Source organism: Amblyraja radiata, chromosome 32 (genome assembly GCF_010909765.2).
Source record: "Amblyraja radiata isolate CabotCenter1 chromosome 32, sAmbRad1.1.pri, whole genome shotgun sequence".
In the NCBI taxonomy this organism is placed as follows: Eukaryota; Metazoa; Chordata; class Chondrichthyes; order Rajiformes; family Rajidae; genus Amblyraja; species Amblyraja radiata.
In genome coordinates, this window is record NC_045987.1 from 6,515,370 (window position 1) to 6,535,845 (window position 20,476).

The following is a 20,476-nucleotide window of genomic DNA, read 5'->3' on the forward strand; positions in this document are numbered from 1 at the left end:
CACTATAGTGAGGTCTCCTCACTAGACCTTCAGTCCCATAATTGCTCATTATTCCCAGGGGGTATTTTGTGGTCTTCGGTGAGGACAGACATAATATTTGTTCAGTGCTTTTCCTTATTCACTGAAACAATCTCTCGTGTCTCAGTCCGTAAGGGATCCACAGTATGCCAATCTTTTCCGTACATATCTCAAGTGCGTTACTCTTTCATTGCGTTCCTTGCTACGTGTGTATTCTGCCTTTTTTCTTATCAACGTTAGTCCTCTGCTTAATTGTGAAATGTTCTTAACCCTCACCCTACAAACTCTTTTTTTTTTTTTTTCAAAATTATAATCCTTTTCCTTTAGTCCAATAATCTCTTAAACTTGTGTAGAAAGGAACTGCAGTTGCTGGTATAAACTAAAGATAGACACAAAGTGCTGGAGTAGAGATATGCATGCTGCCTGGCCCGCTAGAATTGTCTTCTTGGCCAAGATTGGATCAATTTTCTTGTCAGGATTTTGCACCTCATAAGATATATTAATTTGTTGATATATACATTAACTATTGGCAATTGCTTGTCTACATTAGGTAGACAAAAGTGCTGGAGAAACTCAGCGGGTGCAGCAGCATCAATGGAGCGAAGGAAATAGGCAACGTTTCGACCCGAAACCCAAAGGAAATAGGCAACGTTTCGGGTCGAAACCCGAAGGGTTTCGGCCCGAAACGTTGCCTATTTCCTTCGCTCCATAGATGCTGGCTGCTGCACCCGCTGAGTTTCTCCAGCACTTTTGTCTACCTTCGATATTCCAGCATCTGCAGTCCATTGCCCTTCGAGGAAGAGAATTCAAAAGACTGGTGTTGCCGCATTTGGAGTATTCTGTTCACTGTTGGTCACCCTGCTATAGGAAGGATGTTGTTAAGTTGGAAAGAGTGCAGAGGAGATTTAAGAGGATGCGGCCAGGACTTGAGGGCCCGAGCTGCAGGGAGAGGTTGGTCCGGCTAAGACAATATTCCTTGAAACACAAGAGGATGAGGGATGATTGTATAGAGGTGTGTATGAAAATGAGGGGAATAGATAGGGTAAATAGGGTGATAGCAGCGGGAATCAACAACCAGAGGACATAAGTTTAAGGTGAGGGAGGAAAGATTTAGTAGGAACATGAGGGGCAGCCTTTTCCACACAGGGTAGATGAAACAAGCTGCCAAAGGAGGTAATTGAGGCAGGTATTATAACAACACTTAAAATACACTTGGACAGGTACATGTATAGGATGTAGAGGGGTAAGTTTAGAGAGATATGGGCCAAGGGCAGGCATGTAGGACAAGTATAGATGGCGCATTTGAGACAGCATGAGCAAGTTGGGCCTTTTTCAGTGCTGTATGACTCTGATTTCCAGCCCCCTGAGAGAAATATTTGTCGTCTTGATCATAAACCTCTTTTTAAACAGTAAGCCCCATGTTCTTCCAGAACGTGAACCATCCTTTCTACATTTACCTGCTCAGGTCGTTGTTTGTTTAATCAGGTTGTTCTTCTTCTAGACTCTAGTAGGACATGTCTTTGCTCAGTAGGAAACCCGACCATTCATGATATCAGGCTGGTAAAACTCCTTTGAATCGCTTCCAGTGATTTCATGTGTTTCGTTGAATAAGGAGAACAACATTCCACACTGTTCTCAAACATGGTTTCGCTGATGCCCTATATAACTAAAGTATAACTGCCCAACATTTGTATTCATTTCCCTGGCCATAAGTTATAACATTCTGTCGCTTTCTGAAGTACTTGCTATACCAGCGTATGAGCCTTTTGGGAATCAGAATTGTGCATTTGGACATGCGGACGGACTCCCATTCCATCTCAGAATTCTACAATATTTTCCATAAAAATATGACGTCTTATTTTTCTCGCCAAAATGGATATTTTCACATTCTCATTTGCTGCAAGGTTATAATAATCGGGTGATTAACTTGGCCACTCAAGAATTGACAATTTTTTAGCTTTGAAAAACTCCTTTGCTGCTTTAGCAGTATGTTTGGGATCATTGTCTTGCTGTAGAATTAACCGCCGGCCAATGAGTTTTGAGGCATTTGTTTGAACTTGGGCAGATAGGATGTGTCTATACACTTCAGAATTCATTATGCTACTAACATCAGCAGTTGTATCATCAATGAAGATAAGTGAGCCAGTACCTTCAGCAGCCATACATGCCCAGGCCATAACACCCCCACCACCATGTTTCACAGATGAGGTGGTATGCTTTGGATCTTAGGCAGTTCCTTCCCTCCTCCATACTTTGCTCTTGCCATCACTCTGATGTAAGTTAATCTTCGTCTCATCTGTCCACAAGACCTTTTCCAGAACTGTGGTTGCTCTTTTAAGTATTTCTTGGCAAACTAACCTGCCCATCCTATTTTTGCGGCTAACCAGTGGTTTGCATCTTGCAGTGTAGACTCTGTATTTCTGTTCATGAAGTCTTCTGCGGACAGTGGTCATTGACAAACCCACACCTGACTACTGAAGAGTGTTTCTGATCTGTCGGACAGGTGTTTGGGGATTTTTCTTTATTATAGAGAGAATTATTTTGTCATCAGCTGTGGAGGTCTTCCTTGGCCTGCCAGTCCCTTTGCGATTAGTAAGCTCACCAGTGCTCTCTTTCTTCTTAATTATGTTGCAAACAGTTGATTTTGATAAGCCTGAGGTTTGGCTGATGTCTCTAACATTTTTATTCTTGTTTCTCAGTCTCATAATGGCTTCTTTGACTTTCATTGGCACAACTTTGGTCCTCATGTTGATAAACTGGAGGAAAGACTAGGTGCAGAGAGCTCTCTTATAACTGCATGAAGGAGCAATTGCAAACACCAGTGAAGCCATGTGTCCCAAACATTATGGTGCCTTGACTTGTGGGGACTATGTATAAACACTGCTGTAATTTCTACACGGTGAAACCAAAATGTATAAAAATGGCCTTTATTAAAATCTGACAATGTGCACTTTAACCACATGTGATTTTTTTCCTATTACAAATCTCAAATTGTAGAGTACAGAGGCAAATAAATAAATGATGGGTCTTTGACCCAAACATGATGGAGGGCACTGTAGATAGGTGCATTTAGCTCTTTAATCTTTGTGATCCTGACATTGGGCAGTCAACACAGTCTTCAGGACTTGCTGTTAGGTTTGCAAGGAACAGTATTACTAACCTTATTATATTATCCCCTATTAATACTACATTCCTTTCCATTCCTTCAACCTGTGGCCCCAGCAACTATGCAGTCTGAAGAAGGATTTTGGCCCGAAGCGTTGCGTATTTCCTTCGCTCCATAGATGCTGCCGCACTCGCTGAGTTTCTCCAGCAATTTGGTCTACCTTCGATTCTCCAGCATCTGCAGTTCCTTCTTGAACAACTGTTGTGGTCAGTTTGCTCACCATCCCTGTGTTTTCTGTTCTCGCCCATTGAAGCTGTGATCATTTTCTGTTTGTTGAATAAGTACAAGGCCTGGTGATCTTCCAGCACCACTCCTGAATCCTTATCCTTGCCTCGCCTTTAGTAATAATTTCCCGTTTCTCTTGATTAACTAGTTCTGCAGTCCTTAATCTGGGAGGCATTGCAGTTTTACATAACAGTGTGTCCAGGTAACTTTTTCCTCCCAAGTTAATTGCAGCAGCTACATTTTGGATTCCAGGTGATCAATTCTGAGCTAGGTACTACCTTTTAAAGTTTAGAGATACAACATAGAAACAGATCCTTTGGTGCATGCTGACCAGCGATCACCTCATGCAATAGCAATATCCAACACTAGGGACAATTTACATTGGACAGGGGCTGATTAACCTGCCAACCTGTCTTTGAAGTGTGGGAGGAAACCAGATCACCCGGAGAAAACCCACATAGTCACAGGGAGAATGTGCAAACTCCGTACAGACAGCACCCGCAGTCAGGGTCAAACCCAGGTCGCTGGCGCTGTAAGGCAGTCACGCTACCGCTGCTCAGCCTCGTGGTGTAGATTGGTTTGTGGTTGTTGGTGGTTTCCATCAGCTGCCATATTTTATCACTGCAAACATCGCCGATGCTGCCATTCCTGTCTTAGTCAGTGTATTTAATTAATAACTTATCAACAGGCTATTTATCCTGGTTAATTCTAACTTTTTTTCTAGTTGCTAATCTAGTTTCATGACAGTGTTTTGGTTCAATGAATGCAGAGGATTACAATTCAAAGCAAACTGATTTGATTGAGAAAAGACTAATCTCTGAACCAGGACTTTTTGGTTTTTGAAATGTGCATCAGATTAATTATTGATTCAGAACAGAGAAGATGTGATTAAGGCTATTTTGTTTACTTAAGTATAAAATTACACCATTGCTTTTGCCTTGTTGACGATCCTTAAAAGCCAAGTAAACTCTCTTAAATATGGAGCTTTTCGAGATCACTGCACGCTGTACTAAAACATGGTGTGCCTTAGCAGAATGACCACAATGACCACAAGTTCAGAGTCAGTCGGCAATAGCTTCCACTAACTAGTTAAAGCTGGTGACCTAATTCACTAGAGGACTGGTAGGCGGCAGAGTTACCAGATTTTACTACCCGCTTACCATTACAAATGAAAACTATATGCCAAAGACAAATGTAACAGGAAAACAATATGTATAAAATAAAATTACCCTCTTAATAAAATCCATTCTTGTGGTGAGCATGATATACTGCAAAAGCTGAATGCCCAGTTTTACGGAATTTCAATACAGCAAGTCTTTCTGAAGTTTCTGATGGGATAGTGACAGCAATAGATGACTTCACCCATGTAAAGGGTAGAGGCCAGTTGACTGGAGTTTCTGCCCCTAGTTATAACCTTGTGTGTGCTGCTGGAATATTTGCGTGGGTGGGTGGGGGCGGCGTTGTGGTAATCTGAGCTGCCATCTGTGGTTCAAATGGGGAGACGATCAAGGTGCCATTTCCTTTTAATTGAATGAACATGAGAGTGGCACGCAGCGACTGATAAACGATTCCACCTCCAACGGAGCGGCTTTTGAGACTGCAGATTAGTTTGCGTGGGATTGGATGTTCGGGTCCCTTTTAATGGAGAATTTGATTTTGCTTGCAGTGCAGATTGGTAGATGGAATCTTTGCTTTGCCACACGTCAGCAGGATTGATGAACCAAATACTCATTTGTAAAGTCGTCATTAGGTGTGGGATTTCTTTTGCAGTGGAATCTTGTTGATTTGAGCCCCAAAAGTCTCTAGCTTGCAATCCAATTCAACGCTACAAATACAACAGTCACAGTGAGACTGATGAAGGGTCCCGATCCCGCAACATCACTTATTCCTTTTCTCCAGAGATGCTGCCTGATGTGCTGAGTTACTCCAGCATTTTGTGTCTACAGTGAGTTTTGCACTATGGGAGCAGCAGTGCTGACAGAGTGTTGCGTTGTTGAACGTACCATCTTTTTGATGAAATATTAAACTGGGGGCATATTGAAGCATATGTTTTGTATGCTATTTGTCTGTCATTGTTAATTTAGATTAGCTTAGAGATACATTGCGGAAACATGCCCTTCGGCCCACCGATTGACCAGCGATCCCCACACATTAACACAATCCTACATACATTAGGGATAATTTATACATTTATATCAAGCCAATTAACCGACAAACATGTACGTCTTTGGACGTTAAATTGTTCCTTTAAGGTCACCCTTGCAAGGAGTGATGACGTCTTGGTGGTCAAGACGGCAACTTCTCCCTCAATGTCAACACGATGGTGGAGGTAGTCATTGATTTCTGGAAGTGAAGTGGTTTACATGCCCCAGTCACCATCAGTGGTGCTGATGTGGAGATGGTTGAGAGCTTCATGCTCCTGGGCATAGATAATTTGTCCTGGGCCAACCACATTGAAGCTATGGCCAAGAAAGTGCACCAATGCCTCTTTGTGTTGGAAGGAACTGCAGATGATGGCTTACACCGAAGATAGACACAAATGTTGGAATAATATTGGATTAGACACAAATATTGAAATGTCTGAAGGTCTGAATGACAATAAAGGAATCCAATCCAATCCAAATGGGCACCAGATGTTTAAATAATTCAGCGCAACGGGCAGCATCTTTGGAGAGAAGGAATGGGTGATGTTTCGAATCGAGTCTGATGGAATAGTCTCGACCCGAAACGTCACCCATTCCTTCTCCCCAGAGATGCCCACTATCTGTATGTCGTCTATACCCATCCATTCGCTGCATATTCATGTTCCTATTGTAAAAGCCAATATCAGATCCGCTTCCACCACCACCCCTGGCAGCGCATTTCAGACATCCACCACTCTATGGGGAAAAAACAATCTTTCCCCACACATCTCCTTTATACTTTTCCACTCCCACTTTCAAGCTATTTTCTCAGGTCTGGCATTTCCATGTGAAAAAGGTTCTGCCTCTCATAATTTTATAAACTTGTATTGGGTCTCCCCCTCAGTCTCTGATGCTCCACAGAAATCAATCCAAGTCCAATAAAGTCCATGTCATGGCCTTTCTGAGCTCTGCAGGTCAAATTCGGAGAAACAAGCTAAAAACAATATACTTGATGCCAAATGAACTTAATTCTGTCAAGGTAACACCGACCAGATGTATCCATGCCAAGAGATGCAAGGAAAGCCAATAACATTTCATCTCAACTGTGCAGCATCATGTAAGGTTCTTCTGAAGTAAATAATCAATTAAAACCTGCATGATGCGCTGTCAGTGTGCAATGAGACTACGTTGCAGCTGCCCGGGAAGTACTGCCTGGTGATGGCAAATGCAAGAATTGAGAGATGGACAAAAGACAAACTGCTGGAGAAAGTCAGTGAGTCCGGTAGCATCTGTGGAGGCAAACGGATGCAGTTGGATATCCTGCATCAGAATTGAGAGATGATGAGAGTTTAATCATGAAAGATAAGAAAGATGTTATACTTGTACTTGGATGACATGCAGTGCAAGGGATGGATCAAGTGCATGTATACATGAATAGATTGGGTAGATGCGCAGAGTCTTTTGCCCAGAGTTGGGGAATCAAGAACTAGAGGACATAGGTTTAAGGTGATGGGGAAAATATTTAATAGGAATTTGAGGTAACTTTTTCACACAAAGGGTAGTGGGTACATGGAACGAGCTGTCAGAGAAGGTAGTTGAGGCAGGGACTTAATTCTGTGGAGATAACACCGACCAGATGTTTAAAAAACAAATAAACGGGTACATGGAGAGTAGACAAGTGCTGGAGAAATGGGAAACGTTTCGGGTCGAAACCCTTCTTCAGTCTGAAGAAGGGTTTCGACCCGAAACGTTGCCAATTTCCTTCGCTCCATAGATGCTGCCTCACCCGCTGAGTTTCTCCAGCATTTTTGTCTACCTTCGATTTTCCAGCATCTGCAGTTCCTTCTTAAACAGGTACATGGAGAGGACAGGTTTTGAGGGACATGGACCAAACACTGGCAGGTGAGACTAGTGTAGCTGGGACATGTTGTTTGGTGTTGGCAAATTGGGCCGAAGGGGCTGTTTCCATGCTGTATGACTCGATGACTCTAAATACAGATATACCATGATAGGTTAATGAAATTTGATTTGATGCAGTCAAATGACCTCGGCTGTAAGGATTCGGTACTAGGGCAAAGGCACAAATGTTGTTCTCATGCAAAGCCAGTCCTATCTCAGGAAGCAAAGTGCCTGGGATATTGAGTTTGAGACTGTCAGCATTGGAGAGACAAGTTAACCGTCTCAAACTCAATCTCTCGGAGACCTGAGGATCCCAGCCGGTAAGATGACATGATGCAATGTCTGAAGCAAGAATTTGACAGCATTGACAGAGATAGCCTGCTGTTAGAAACATAGGAAAATAGGTGCATGCGAAGGCCATTTGGCCCTTTGAGCCAGCGCCGCCATTCAATATGATCATGGCTGATCATCTAAAATCAGTACCTCGTTCCTGCTTTTTCCCCAGATACCTTTAGGCCTAAGAGCTAAATCTAACTCTCTCTTGAAAACATCCATATAAGGCTACTGGTCTGTAATTCCCCATTTTCTCTCTCCCTCCTTTCTTAAAAAGTGGGGTTACATTGGCTACCCTCCAGTCCACAGGAACTGATCCTGTGGACTACTTCATTGGCTGTAAGGTGCTTTGAGATGTCCTGGGGTGGTGATAGGTGCTTGTGTATAGAAGTCATTGCATCTGAGTGCAGACCAGTAGGATGAAAGTGTCTGCCTTCCACTGTGGTGCTCTGGGGTTTTAGGATTTAGAGAAACCTCGGCTTGCTGAAATTGAGATTTTTGACCTTCTAGCCTGGGCCCCTGGAACATTTTTTTAAAAAAAGCTTGCGTTAATGTTGGGAGTGGTGTTCCTGGAGGGAGGAGGTTGGTTTGATGTTCCTGCGGCCAATCGGAACGAAGACCCAATGGCAACATGCAGTGGAATCTTGGAAACCCCGAAGACCGGAGAGGAGGGAGCCGCTGGCAGCGACGGACAGGAAGAGTGGCCCGACCGGTACGAGAGGATCCCAGGGAATTGCCTCCAGCGCCGTCACCTGCAGGAGTTACACCCCAAGACACAGAGGCAGTCAGCAGAAGAGAGTCCCGCCGGCTCGCAGGCCTGCTGGCTTCCTGGATCGGGGGCGTTCCAGGACTTCCAGCATATGGACCGGGCTTTGGACTGTTTGTGTTTTCTGCTTTTATTGTAAACGGCGCTAAAACTGCGGCCACTGTGGCCTCCGTGGTTGTGCAAAAGAATTTCACTGTGCTGTGCATATGTGACAATAAAGGACCATTGAACAACATTGTATCAAAGTACAAAGGTGTACTCGTTCTTTACAGAGCAGCTCATTATCATCCAGGGCAGTAATGCCATCTTCAGGGATCTGGAGCAGAGCTCACAATGCAAACTCACCACAAAATGGATCTGGAAACTTGATCCAAGTACCAGTCAGCCTAGGTTTCATGTTTTGTATGAAGAATATTCTCCTCCGAGTCAGAAGGTTAATAGCACTACTCCACATCTTGAGCCATTTGTAGTGTTTGACTGTCCGGAGTAGCGCTGAGGGGACATTGCATCGTCGAGGGAGAGGAAAGAGATGTGGGTGGGAAGGGTGCATGGTACTCAATTCTGGGTGCTTTGTGGTTTTGGAGCATCCTTTGGAGGGAGTACAGCAGTGTCAAAGGCATCTGAGTTATTCAACTGAAATATCACTTTCCTGGATACATAGAAACATAGAAAATAGGTGCAGGAGGAGGCCATTCGGCCCTTCGAGCCAGCACCGCCATTCATTGCGATCATGGCTGATCGTCCCCTATCAATAACCCGTGCCTGCCTTCTCCCCATATCCCTTGACTCCACTAGCCCCTAGAGCTCTATCTAACTCTCAAATCCATCCAGTGATTTGGCCTCCACTGCCCTCTGTGGCAGGGAATGGCATAAATTCACAACTCTCAGGGTGAAAAAGTTTTTTCTCACCTCAGTCTTAAATGACCTCCCCTTTATTCTAAGACTGTGGCCCCTGGTTCTGGACTCACCCAACATTGGGAACATTTTTCCTACATCTAGCTTGTCCAGTCCTTTTATAATTTTATATGTTTCTATAAGATACCCCCTCGTCATTCTAAACTCCAGTGAATACAAGCCTAGTCTTTTCAATCTTTCCTCATATGACAGTCCCGCCATCCCAGGGATCAATCTCGGATAAACACACATTGCTGGAGTAAGTCAGCGAGACAGGCAGCGTCTCTGGAGAGAAGGAATGGGTGAAGTTTCGTGCCGAGTCCCTTCTTCAGACTGATCTGAAGACTGAGTTACTCCAGCATTTTATCTCTGTCTTTGGTTTAAACCAGCATCTGCAGTTCCTTCCAACACATATCAATAGCCAGTACCATTTGATTGCAAAATATTACAAGGTACTTTAAAGTATTATTTTTCTCTCTCCCCTCCCATTTTCCTTCTTCACCTCCAGGCCCCTTCTCTCTGGTTTATTCTCCTCTCCCTCATCTGCTTCATAACCCTGCTTTAAAATAAACCCTATCTGTTGTGGATAGATCCTTCCCAGTAATCATGTTTTTTTTTTCTGGCTTCTGAGCATCACATGGAAGAAGAGGGAAGGGAAGGGGAGCCCTCTGGCTCTTGTGCTTTGCCCGAGGGGACAGATTCCACAGACGTCTTTCATTACTTTGAATCTCAGCATCACAGAGCCTGAGCTTTCACAGGCCCTTTGTTTATGGAAAGTTCAACGTGGTTGGCAGCTGCTGAACCTTCTCAAGGATTGGCTTGTTTTCTTGGAAAAAAATAATTTCCCTCCTCCCTGGTGGCTGGAGAAAGTATTGAATTTTGAAATTAAAGTAATGGACAAATATTCAAAATAAAAATATGTTCCAAATTTTTTTTTTCTCCCATTGAACCTTGATGGTGATGTGATATTTTCCAAATGTATTTCTCAGTTAATTCTTTGTATCAAGTCTAAAGAGATTCATCAGATTGATGGATTCTGAAAGATTTGACCTAATGAGGCCCTAGTCAAGGAGTAGTGACATAATTAATTTTGATCAGATCATCCTATTTGCACTTGGTGGCGCATCAGTGGAATTCATTGCCACAGAAGGCTGTAGAGGCCAAGTCAATGGATATTTTTAAGGTAGAGATAGATTCTTGATTAGTGCGGGCGTCAGGGGTTATGGGAAGAAGGCAGGAGAATGCGATTAGGAGGGAGAGATACATCAGCCATGACTGAATGGCAGTGGCGTTGAAGGGCCGAATGGCCTAATTCTGATCCTATCACTTTGGCAGTTGTCAGGAGGCTGAGCAAGTATTGGGGGAGGCTCCTGACTTGGCAAATTCGGTAGTAAACATCAACCCCAGGAAAGGTAGACAAAAGTGCTGGAGAAACTCAGCGGGTGCAGCAGCATCTATGGAGCGAAGGAAATAGGCAACGTTTCGGGCCGAAACCCTGAAGATGCTGCTGCACCCGCTGAGTTTCTCCAGCACTTTTGTCTCCCTTCGATTTTCCAGCATCTGTAGTTCCTTCTTAAACCCCAGGAAAGGGCTTTGCCGACACTGTCTGGATCACATCTGCTGTTTAACACTCGTTCTCAGACTCACTTATTTAACTATCAGCAGGAGAAAGGGTGTTCAACTAATCAGTGATCATGAGACAGGATTTGAAAAACTGAAGAAGAATTTTAAACTCTGAAGCCTCGTGCTTGTTGCAATATCTCACATTACCCCATCGGGTCTTTAGAGGTGTAAACTGTTCCAAGATATTTCACAGGTCTGCTCTCTCCACATTGCTGATTTCCCTTGGTTTGCATTGCTTGTAGTGCAAAGCCTAATGTTTCAGGAACACATTCCTGTTCTTACAGTTTCCCCTTTGACTACATTTTTCTCTGCCCCATATTTTGTTGGTCGATGCGGCTCTGAAACACCTTTTAAGTTATCCACTGATGTAACTGCAAGTTTGTTAATGAACTTTCGTGCTTAGTTTTATGCAAGCTGTGGAGAGTGACTTGTGGACTGTTCAGGGTTTCCATGTGAAAGATCATGATATGTGATACCTCGGTGGGCTGGTGACCAGAATAGCCTGTACCATTTGGGAACTGCAGAACAGAGAGATGGAAGTAAGGAATTTGTACTCAATATATTCTACTGAAAGTTCTCTGAGCAAGGTAACATGAATCATCTGTATGTGACCCTTTGGAAAAATGTGCAGTTTTGGTACAATGAAGTGACATTTAATATGAGCATATTTGCCTTTATTTTAATGTTGCCCGATATTGTTTGTAGTGCTGGTGTCCTTCAGTATCCTGTCCTTCTTTTCTTGTAACTGATACTTATTAACTGTTTGCCTGATCGTGAAAGCCTGTGTCAATTATTAAAAGTTCTGCAGTTTCCAGGACCGCTCCCTAGCAAAACAGTCCCAGCTGGGCTCCGAGATCACTTGGATTTGTGGAGCTCCCTGTAGGCTTGTTGAGAATCTATCAAACTCATCAGAACCTGAACTGTTGGCTGCCTGCAGCACTTGAATCTTCTTGTCACCTGCAAGCTGCGGCCGTGCTTTGGTACATAGGACTGATTCTACAAAGCTTCTCTTGTCTCTCTGCCTCGACAAGGGTGAGCATCAGATGGGGATTTTCAGTTTAAATCCTGAGGCTGCTTTCTGCGAGTCGGTGTGGTGCAAAGCTCCCTCAGTTGTATGACTTGGAAGTCCTCCGCTCGCCTTCCAAACAACCCCCTACAGTTCTCAAATGGTCCTGGAATTGCCTGCTCTGCCAAGTTTGTGTCAACAGTTCCTCTTTCTGTGCTGATGCCTGGTAGCGTGGGCGGTTTTGGAGCCTGTCTAGAGCTCTGAAATCTGATATCCTTAGCCTCGCTGCTGGAGGTGACTACAGTGCCCTCCGTAATGTTTGGGACAAAGACCCATCATTTATTTAATTGCCTCTGTACTCCACAATTTGAGATTTGTAATAGAAAATAATCACATGTGGTTAAAGAGCACATTGTCAGATTTAAAAAAAGGTAATTTTTATACATTTTGGTTTCACCATGTAGAAATTACAGTTGTGTTTATACAAAGACCCCCCATTTCAGGGCACCATAATGTTTGGGACACAGGTGTTTGTAATTGCTCAGGTGTGTTTAAATGCCTCCTTAATGCAGGTGTAATAGAGCTCTCAGCACCTAGTCTTTCTTCCAGTCTTTCCATCACTTTTGGAAACTTGTATTGCTGTTTATCAACACGAGGACCAAAGTTGTGCCAATGAAAGTGAAAGAAGCCATTATGAGACTGAGAAACAAGAATAAAACTGTTAGAGACATCAGCCAAACCTCAGGCGTACCAAAATCAACTGTTTGCAACATCATTAAGAAGAAAGAGAGAACTGGTGAGCTTACTAATCGCAAAGGGACTGTCAGGCCAAGGAGGACCTCCACAGCTGATGACAGAAGAATTCTCTCTATAACATCGAAAAATCCCCAGACACCTGCCCGGTAGATCAGAAACACTCTTTAGGAGTCAGGTGTGGATCTGTCAATGACCACTGTCCGCAGAAGACTTCATGAACAGCAATACAGAGGCTACACTGCAAGATGCAAACCACTGGTTAGCTGCAAAAATAGGATGGCCAGGTTACAGTTTGCCAAGTACTTAAAAGAACAACCACAGTTCTGGAAAAAGGTCTTGTGGACAGATGAGACGAAGATTAACTTATGTCAGAGTGATGGAAAGAGCAAAGTATGGAGGAGAGAAGGAACTGCCCAAGATTCCAAGCAAACCACCTCATCTGTGGTGAGGGTGTTATGTCCTGAGCATGTATGGCTGCTGAAGGTACTGGCTCACTTATCTTCATCGATGATACAACTGCTGATGGTAGTAGCATAATGAATTCTGAAGTGTACAGTCACATCCTATCTGCTCAAGTTCAAATAAATTCCTCAAAACTCATTGGCTGTCGGTTCATTCTACAGCAAGACAATGATCTCAAACATACTGCTAAAGCAACAAAGGAGTTTTTCAAAGCTAAAAAATTGTCAAATTCTTGAGTGGCCAAGTCAATCACCCGATCTGAACCCAATTGAGCATGCCTTTTATATGCTGTAGAGAAAACTGAAGTAGACTAGCCCCCAAAATTAAGCATAAGCTAAATATGGCTGCAATACAGGCCTGGCAGAGCATCACCAGAGAAGACACCCAGCAACTGGCGATGTCCATGAATCGCAGACTTCAAGCAGACATTGCATGCAAAGGATATGCAACAAAATACTACTTTCATCTACATGACATTGCTGTGTCCCAAACATTATGGTGCCCTTAAATTGGGGGACTATGTGTAAACACTGCTGTAATTTTGACATGCTGAAACCGAAATGTATAAAAATGGCCTTTATTAAAATCTGACAATGCGCACTTTAACCACATGTGATTTTTTTCTATTACAAATCTCAAATTGTGGAGTACAGAGGCAAATAAATAAATGATGTGTCTTTGTCCGAAACATTATGGAGGGCACTGTATAATCTCTTCTGATGGAGTGTTCTGTGGGGTATCTCAAAAATAGCTTGAAGAATTCCTTTTGGCTAATCTGGCCCAGGGTACGTTATGTGCAATTCCTTGCCTTTCTGACATGGCCCTGTTAGGTCACAAGTCACAGTATGAAGTAAAAAAAGATTCTCTCCCAGTTTATTTTAGTACAGCCCTGTTCGGGATTGGATGTAGTTACGTCAGTCAAAGCTCTCATTCCCAAACCTTTGTTTCATATTAACATAAAAGACAAATTGGCATTCCTCTTCCTCCTCATAAATTAATTTAAATGATTATTGCTTTTTACTCATTGCAATGACTATTTTCTACCTGACCTAATCCCACATATCGAATTGAAGTGAATGGGCTATTAATGAGGAAGATTGAACAGATCATTGGGAGTATTCCCTTCGCTCTTCAGATAATGCACGGGCCGAGCTCTCTGTCCGATGTTTAATCTTTCAAGCTCGTACCTCTAAGTATGTCGCTCCTGCAGTAGTGTATTCAACTGATGACTTTTGATTCGCAAATCAAAAATCTCACCACAAAGTCACAAAGTCAAAATCAACAAACATTGATCAGTGAATTTCGATGTTTGGGCCTGGATTGGAAAGAAGGGACAAACAAGCCTTCTGATGAAACAATACTACATGCTGTTATTTGTTGGGAGTGAATCCGTTTATTGTCGAGGTTAAATTAACAAGCAATATTAAAATCACTGTGAATCAACCTGAAAGGGACAATTGCAACATCATACACAAATGATAAAAATGAAAATTGGGTGTGGCACAAATTCAGCAAGCCAGACACCATTCGTGGAGAATTAAACCAATGTAATATTTCCTCTTTGATCTGAAGCTCTGTTTCTCTCCCCACATATGCTGCTCAACCCGTTGAGTATTTCCCAACAGCGTCTATTTTTATCAGCTTCGGCAGTGGTACAACCTGCTTTGGTACAAGTTAATGACATGGGACTTGGAAAGGAGTGGATAGGGAGACTATCGTGAGACGAGAGAACAAAAAATACAGGGACAGGGAACACCCAGAGGAATTAGTACATATGATGACATGATCGCTAAGGTGCTGACACACGCTGGGGAGGAATTTAGCATGACGTTTCTGTTAGATCAGGTGCTCGGTGTGAGTGTGTAGTGCAGAGAAACCCATGGTCAAGAGCAGGCAAGGAGAATTAATTACATTTTTTCCTGTGGTTACAGAAACTTGGGTCAGACAAGATCTGTGGAGAAATTCAGCTGTGGATCCTTCATTGAAACCGATCTTAAGCAAAGGTCCTGACCAGGTAGGTCCATCGGTATCCTCCTTCCAGTCATAGTCTGCCCTGTTCATATTTTCCATCCCATTTCTTTCCCACTTCAGCACGGAGGGAATTTTGCTTTCTAACCCAAGCTGTACCTACCCTGGGAGTGTTTGGTGTTGGTATTGACACTCTCACTAAATCCGTAATTAGGGCAGGCATCAGTCAATAACTGTGACCTACTCGCTACTGCGCATATTGTTGAAGTTAATTATTTATTTATTTTTGCTGATCGTTTGCTGTAAATGTACAGTGTTCTTGGACCTGAAGTCTGACCTAGGAGCAAGGAGGTCCTACTGCAGTTGTACAAAGCCCTGGTGAGACTGCTAATGAAGCAAAGGCTCTCTTTCACTCTTTAGTCCTGTCACTTGGTGATGTTCATAAGATAATAATAATAATAATAATGGATGGGATTTATATAGCGCCTTTCTAATACTCAAGGCGCTTTACATCGCATTATTCATTCACTCCTCAGTCACACTCGGTGGTGGTAAGCTACTTCTGTAGCCACAGCTGCCCTGGGGCAGACTGACGGAAGCGTGGCTGCCAATCTGTGCCTACGGCCCCTCCGACCACCACCAATCACTCACACACATTCACACACAGGCAAAGGTGGGTGAAGTGTCTTGCCCAAGGACACAACGACAGTATGCACTCCAAGCGGGATTCGAACCAGCTACCTTCCGGTTGCCAGCCGAACACTTAGCCCATTGTGCCATCTGTCGTCCCGAAGATAAGATATAGGAGAGGAAGTCGGCCATTCGGCCCATCAAGTCTACTCCGCCATTCAAGCATGGCTGATCTATCGGGAGATAACAAAGAGACAATTAAGTACTTTTAAGTGCAGTCACTGCTGTGATATCAAAAATGTCACTATAAATTAACCTATGGGAAACCCTCTCAAACACCAATGAGATAATTACCAGATCTTTTTAATGGTCATCAAAGGAATAAATATTGCAGCATGGTATCATGGGAGTGGCACATTGTCAGAGGAGCAGGACTGATTAGGGAAAATGTAAAACACTGTCTCTCCGTCTCTCAATTTCAGGAGTACCAACATATTTCAGAAGTGGATTGAAATTTGGCAACATTCTCACTTTTTAACTTGAGTTAACTTTATGCTGTTTACAAAATGTGCCTCTCATGTTTATTATCTTGTTATAATATGTCTTACTTTTTATTAAAACAAAGTGTTAAAGATAATCCCACATCAGGTTTTGTGTTAGCTCTACATTCACTTGTCCTTTCAGAAGGCTGGATATGACGGTACATTTCCTTTGAGTCATGTGGTGCATTCTGCAGTCATCTTGTTTCTGCCAATTATGCGTCAAATCTGAAAAATCACTTCAGTGGCAAAAAGACGTCCTTGTATTGAGGAATGCTGAGGCTTGTGTCAGTGTAACTAATTCCTGTTTTGTGCCTTTTCCTCAATTGTAAAGGGATGTTGAGCCATATAATGAGGATAGTGTTATGTTATATTTCAGCATTTTAAAATATTTGATCTTCTTACAGACTCTTCAGCGCGAGTGAATGTGTCCATGAATTGCGACTCCTCGGAAGCAGCCATGAATGCACCTTCTCTTCACCCTCAGATGATGGGGTCTGGGATCAGCCCCTCCCTCACCTCCCCAGGGCAGCTTCATTCACCCATTAGCACTTTGAACTCTCCAATGAATGGACTGGGCTCTCCCTATTCGGTTATCAGCTCGCCGTTAGGCCCGCACACGCTATCCATCCCGACGTCTCACAGCATGGGATACGGTGGCCACAGTCCGCAGGTACGTGTAGAAATAGGCAGCAACCGGTCGGTGGAGATGCTTGAAATGTGAGGGCAAAGGATATTGACTGTAACTGAGCAGCAAAGCCAGGATGAAGAGCCGCAGTGATTTGCAGAAATGCCTTGCTCGAACGGCTCGGTGGCAAAGATTCATGAGTAACTTTCAGAAAGAAATTGGATCATTTATTGCGACACGGTACAAGACAACGGGTTCATGGGCATAGGGCATGATGATCAGAGTCATTGAGTCTGGGGTAGACAAAATTGCTGGAGAAACTCAGCGGGTACGGCAGCATCTATGGAGCGAAGGAAATAGGCAACGTTTCGGCCCGAAACGTTGCCTATTTCCTTCGCTCCATAGATGCTGCCGTACCCGCTGAGTTTCTCCAGCAATTTTGTTTACCTTTGATTTTTCAGCATCTGCAGTTCCTTCTTGAACATCATTGAGTCTGGGGTTAGGGACAACCAAGCAATAGGGTAGGGTGTGCCTCAAACTGCATGCCCTGCAGGTGGGTCCAGATTGGAACTGGACCAGGTGAATCATTTCATAGAACATGACCAGGTTCTAATGAGGTGAATGGGGGAAGGGATTCTGGCTCTATTTTTGCTTGTAATCCGTGGACGATTCCCACCCTTCTTGTCCCAGGTATGATCAAGTCACAGTGCAGGTTTGTCCACTGTTTTAGGTGAAATTATAACTCACTTGTACTTCAATTGCCCTGAATCAGCCTTTCCGTAGCTGAATGGGAGTTGGAAGCGTTTTCTTCAGTGAAGAAACTGTTTCAACGGGTAAATTAACTTATCAGATTCCATAGCTGCTTTGCAAGCTAACGATACAGCAGTGAACGGTGTTCTCGTTGAAAGAGCTTCCTGTCAAGCGTATGTGACTGTTGAACATTTATTTGGACCTATTCCCCCACTGTTTAGTTACAGTGCCCTCCATAATGTTTGGGACAAAGACCCATGATTTATTTATTTGCCTCTGTACTCCATAATTTGAGATTTGTAATAGAAAAAAAAATCACATGTGGTTAAAGTGCACATTGTCAGATTTTATTAAAGGCCATCTTTATATATTTTGGTTTCACCATGTAGAAATTACAGCTGTGTTTATACTTAGTCCCCCCATTTCAGGGCACCATAATGTTTGGGACACATGGCTTCACAGGAGTTTGTAATTGCTCAGGTGTGTTTAAATGCCTCCTTAATGCAGGTATAATAGAGCTCTCAGCACCTAGTCTTTCCTCCAGTCTTTCCATCACCTTTGGAAACTTTTATTGCTGTTTATCAACATGAGGACCAAAGTTGACCCAATGAAAGTGAAAGAAGCCATTATGAGACTGAGAAACAAGAATAAAACTGTTAGAGACATTAGCCAAACGTCAGGCTTACCAAAATGAACTGTTTGGAACACCATTAAGAAGAAAGAGAATACTCGTGAGCTCCCTTAATCGCCAAGTGACTGGCAGGCCAAGGAAGACCTCCACAGCTGATAACAGAAGAATTCTCTCTATAATAACGAAAAATCCACAAACACCTGTCCGACAGATCAGAAACACTCTTCAAGAATCAGGTGTGCATTTGTCAATGAACAATGTCCGCAGAAGACTTCATGAACAGAAATACAGAGGCTACACTGCAAATGTGCAAACCACTGGTTAGCCGCAAACATAGGATGGGCAGGTTACAGTTTGTCAAGAAGTACTTAAAAGAGCCACCACAGTTCTGGAAAAAGGTCTTGTGGACAGATGAGACGAAGATTAACTTATATCAGAGTGATGGCAAGAGCAAAGTGTGGAGGAAAGAAGGAACTGCCAAAGATCCAAAGCATACCACCTCATCTGTGAAACACAGTTTTGGGTGTTATGGCCTGGGCATGCATGGCTACTGAAGGTACTGACTCACTTATCTTCATTGATGATACAACTGCTGATGGCAGTCGCATAATGAATTCTGAAGTGTATAGACACATCCTATCTGCTCAACTACAAACAAATGCCTCAAAACTCATTGGTCTGCGGTTCATTCTACAGCAAGACAATGATCCCAAACATACTGCTAAAGCAACAATGGAGTTTTTCAAAGCTTAAAAATGGTTAGTTCTTGAGTGGCCAAGTCAATCACCCGATCTGAACCCAATTGAATATGCCTTTTATATGCTGAAGTGAAAACTGAAGGGGACTAGCCCCCAAAACAAGCATAAGCTAAAGATGGCTGCAATACAGGCCTGGCAGAGCATCACCAGAGAAGACACCCAGCAACTGGTGATGTCCATGAATCGCGGACTTCAAGCAGTCATTGCATGCAAAGGATATGCAACAAAATACTAAACATGACTACTTTCATTTACATGACATTGCTGTATTGCTGACACCCAAACATTATGGTGCCTTGAAATGGGGGGGACTATTTGTATACTCTGTTGTAATTTCTACATGGTGAAACAGAAAAGTATAAAATTGGCCTTTATTTAAATCTGATAATGTGCATTCATGTGATGTTTTCTATTACAAATTTAAAATTGTGGAGTACAGAGGCAAATAAATAAATGATGGGTCTTGGTCCCAAACATTATGGAGGGCACTGTATGTGTGTGCTTTCCTGGCCCCAGAGTGTCGGGGGACGTTAGAGTAGCAGCACTTCCTGTACGTGCTGGAAATACTTGGCAAGAGACACTTCCTGTCTGGGGTGGGTGGGGGTGGGGGTATCCACCATCGTTATAGGCCTGACACGTCCTCTTCCTGATGACAATCTGACTGGCATTTCAGTGCAGTGTGTCAGAAGAGTCAATGCTTCATTATCAACTTGACATAAAGCACAAATTTTGATTTTGGACTGAAGAACGGACTCAACCCGAAACGTCACCTATTCCTTTTCTGAGATCCAGAGATGCTATTTGACCCGCTGAGATACTCCAGCTTTTTGTGTCTATCTTTTGTTTAAACCAGCATATGCAGTTCCTTCCTGCACAAGTTTTGAATACCGGTAATTCCTTCCAAAATAGATGAGAACTTACTATTAAAACACAAAGTACTTGTGCTATAACACCAGGATAAACGCTCAACCAAATAAAAAAACCAAGCCCAAAGCCAAAGTAGTATTTAAACTGCTTATACACACACTTATGCTAAGAACAATAACAAACTCCATGTGCAATAGTAAGCTATCTCCAAGTTAACAAGCACTTAAAAACTAATCGTGTAGATGCCAGTATATCATAGGGGTTATCAAGTGGGCACCTCCCTTCACTGGTGTTTCGTAGAGTTAGGCCCACGATACCTCGGGAAGGCCCAACAGTTAGTTCTGGTGTTCTCGACCCTTGGACGAGACCCGTGGAATATTTTTAATCGGACGTTACTGGACTTTATCTTGCGCTAAACGTTATTGCGTTATCAT

General features: G+C 43.1%; 1 protein-coding gene across 4 annotated transcripts in view; it reads left to right on the forward strand.

The window, feature by feature from the left end:
* rxra (retinoid X receptor alpha) overlaps positions 1 to 20,476 on the forward strand; it is a 112,819-nt gene that overhangs the window by 43,652 nt on the left and 48,691 nt on the right. For all 4 annotated transcript variants that reach the window (XM_033048978.1, XM_033048979.1, XM_033048980.1 and 1 more), the window contains 2 exons: positions 15,203 to 15,285; positions 16,816 to 17,081. In XM_033048978.1, coding sequence (XP_032904869.1) covers positions 16,842 to 17,081 — 240 coding nt within the window. In that variant the 5' untranslated portion in view covers positions 15,203 to 15,285; positions 16,816 to 16,841. The remainder of the gene's footprint in view (positions 1 to 15,202; positions 15,286 to 16,815; positions 17,082 to 20,476) is intronic.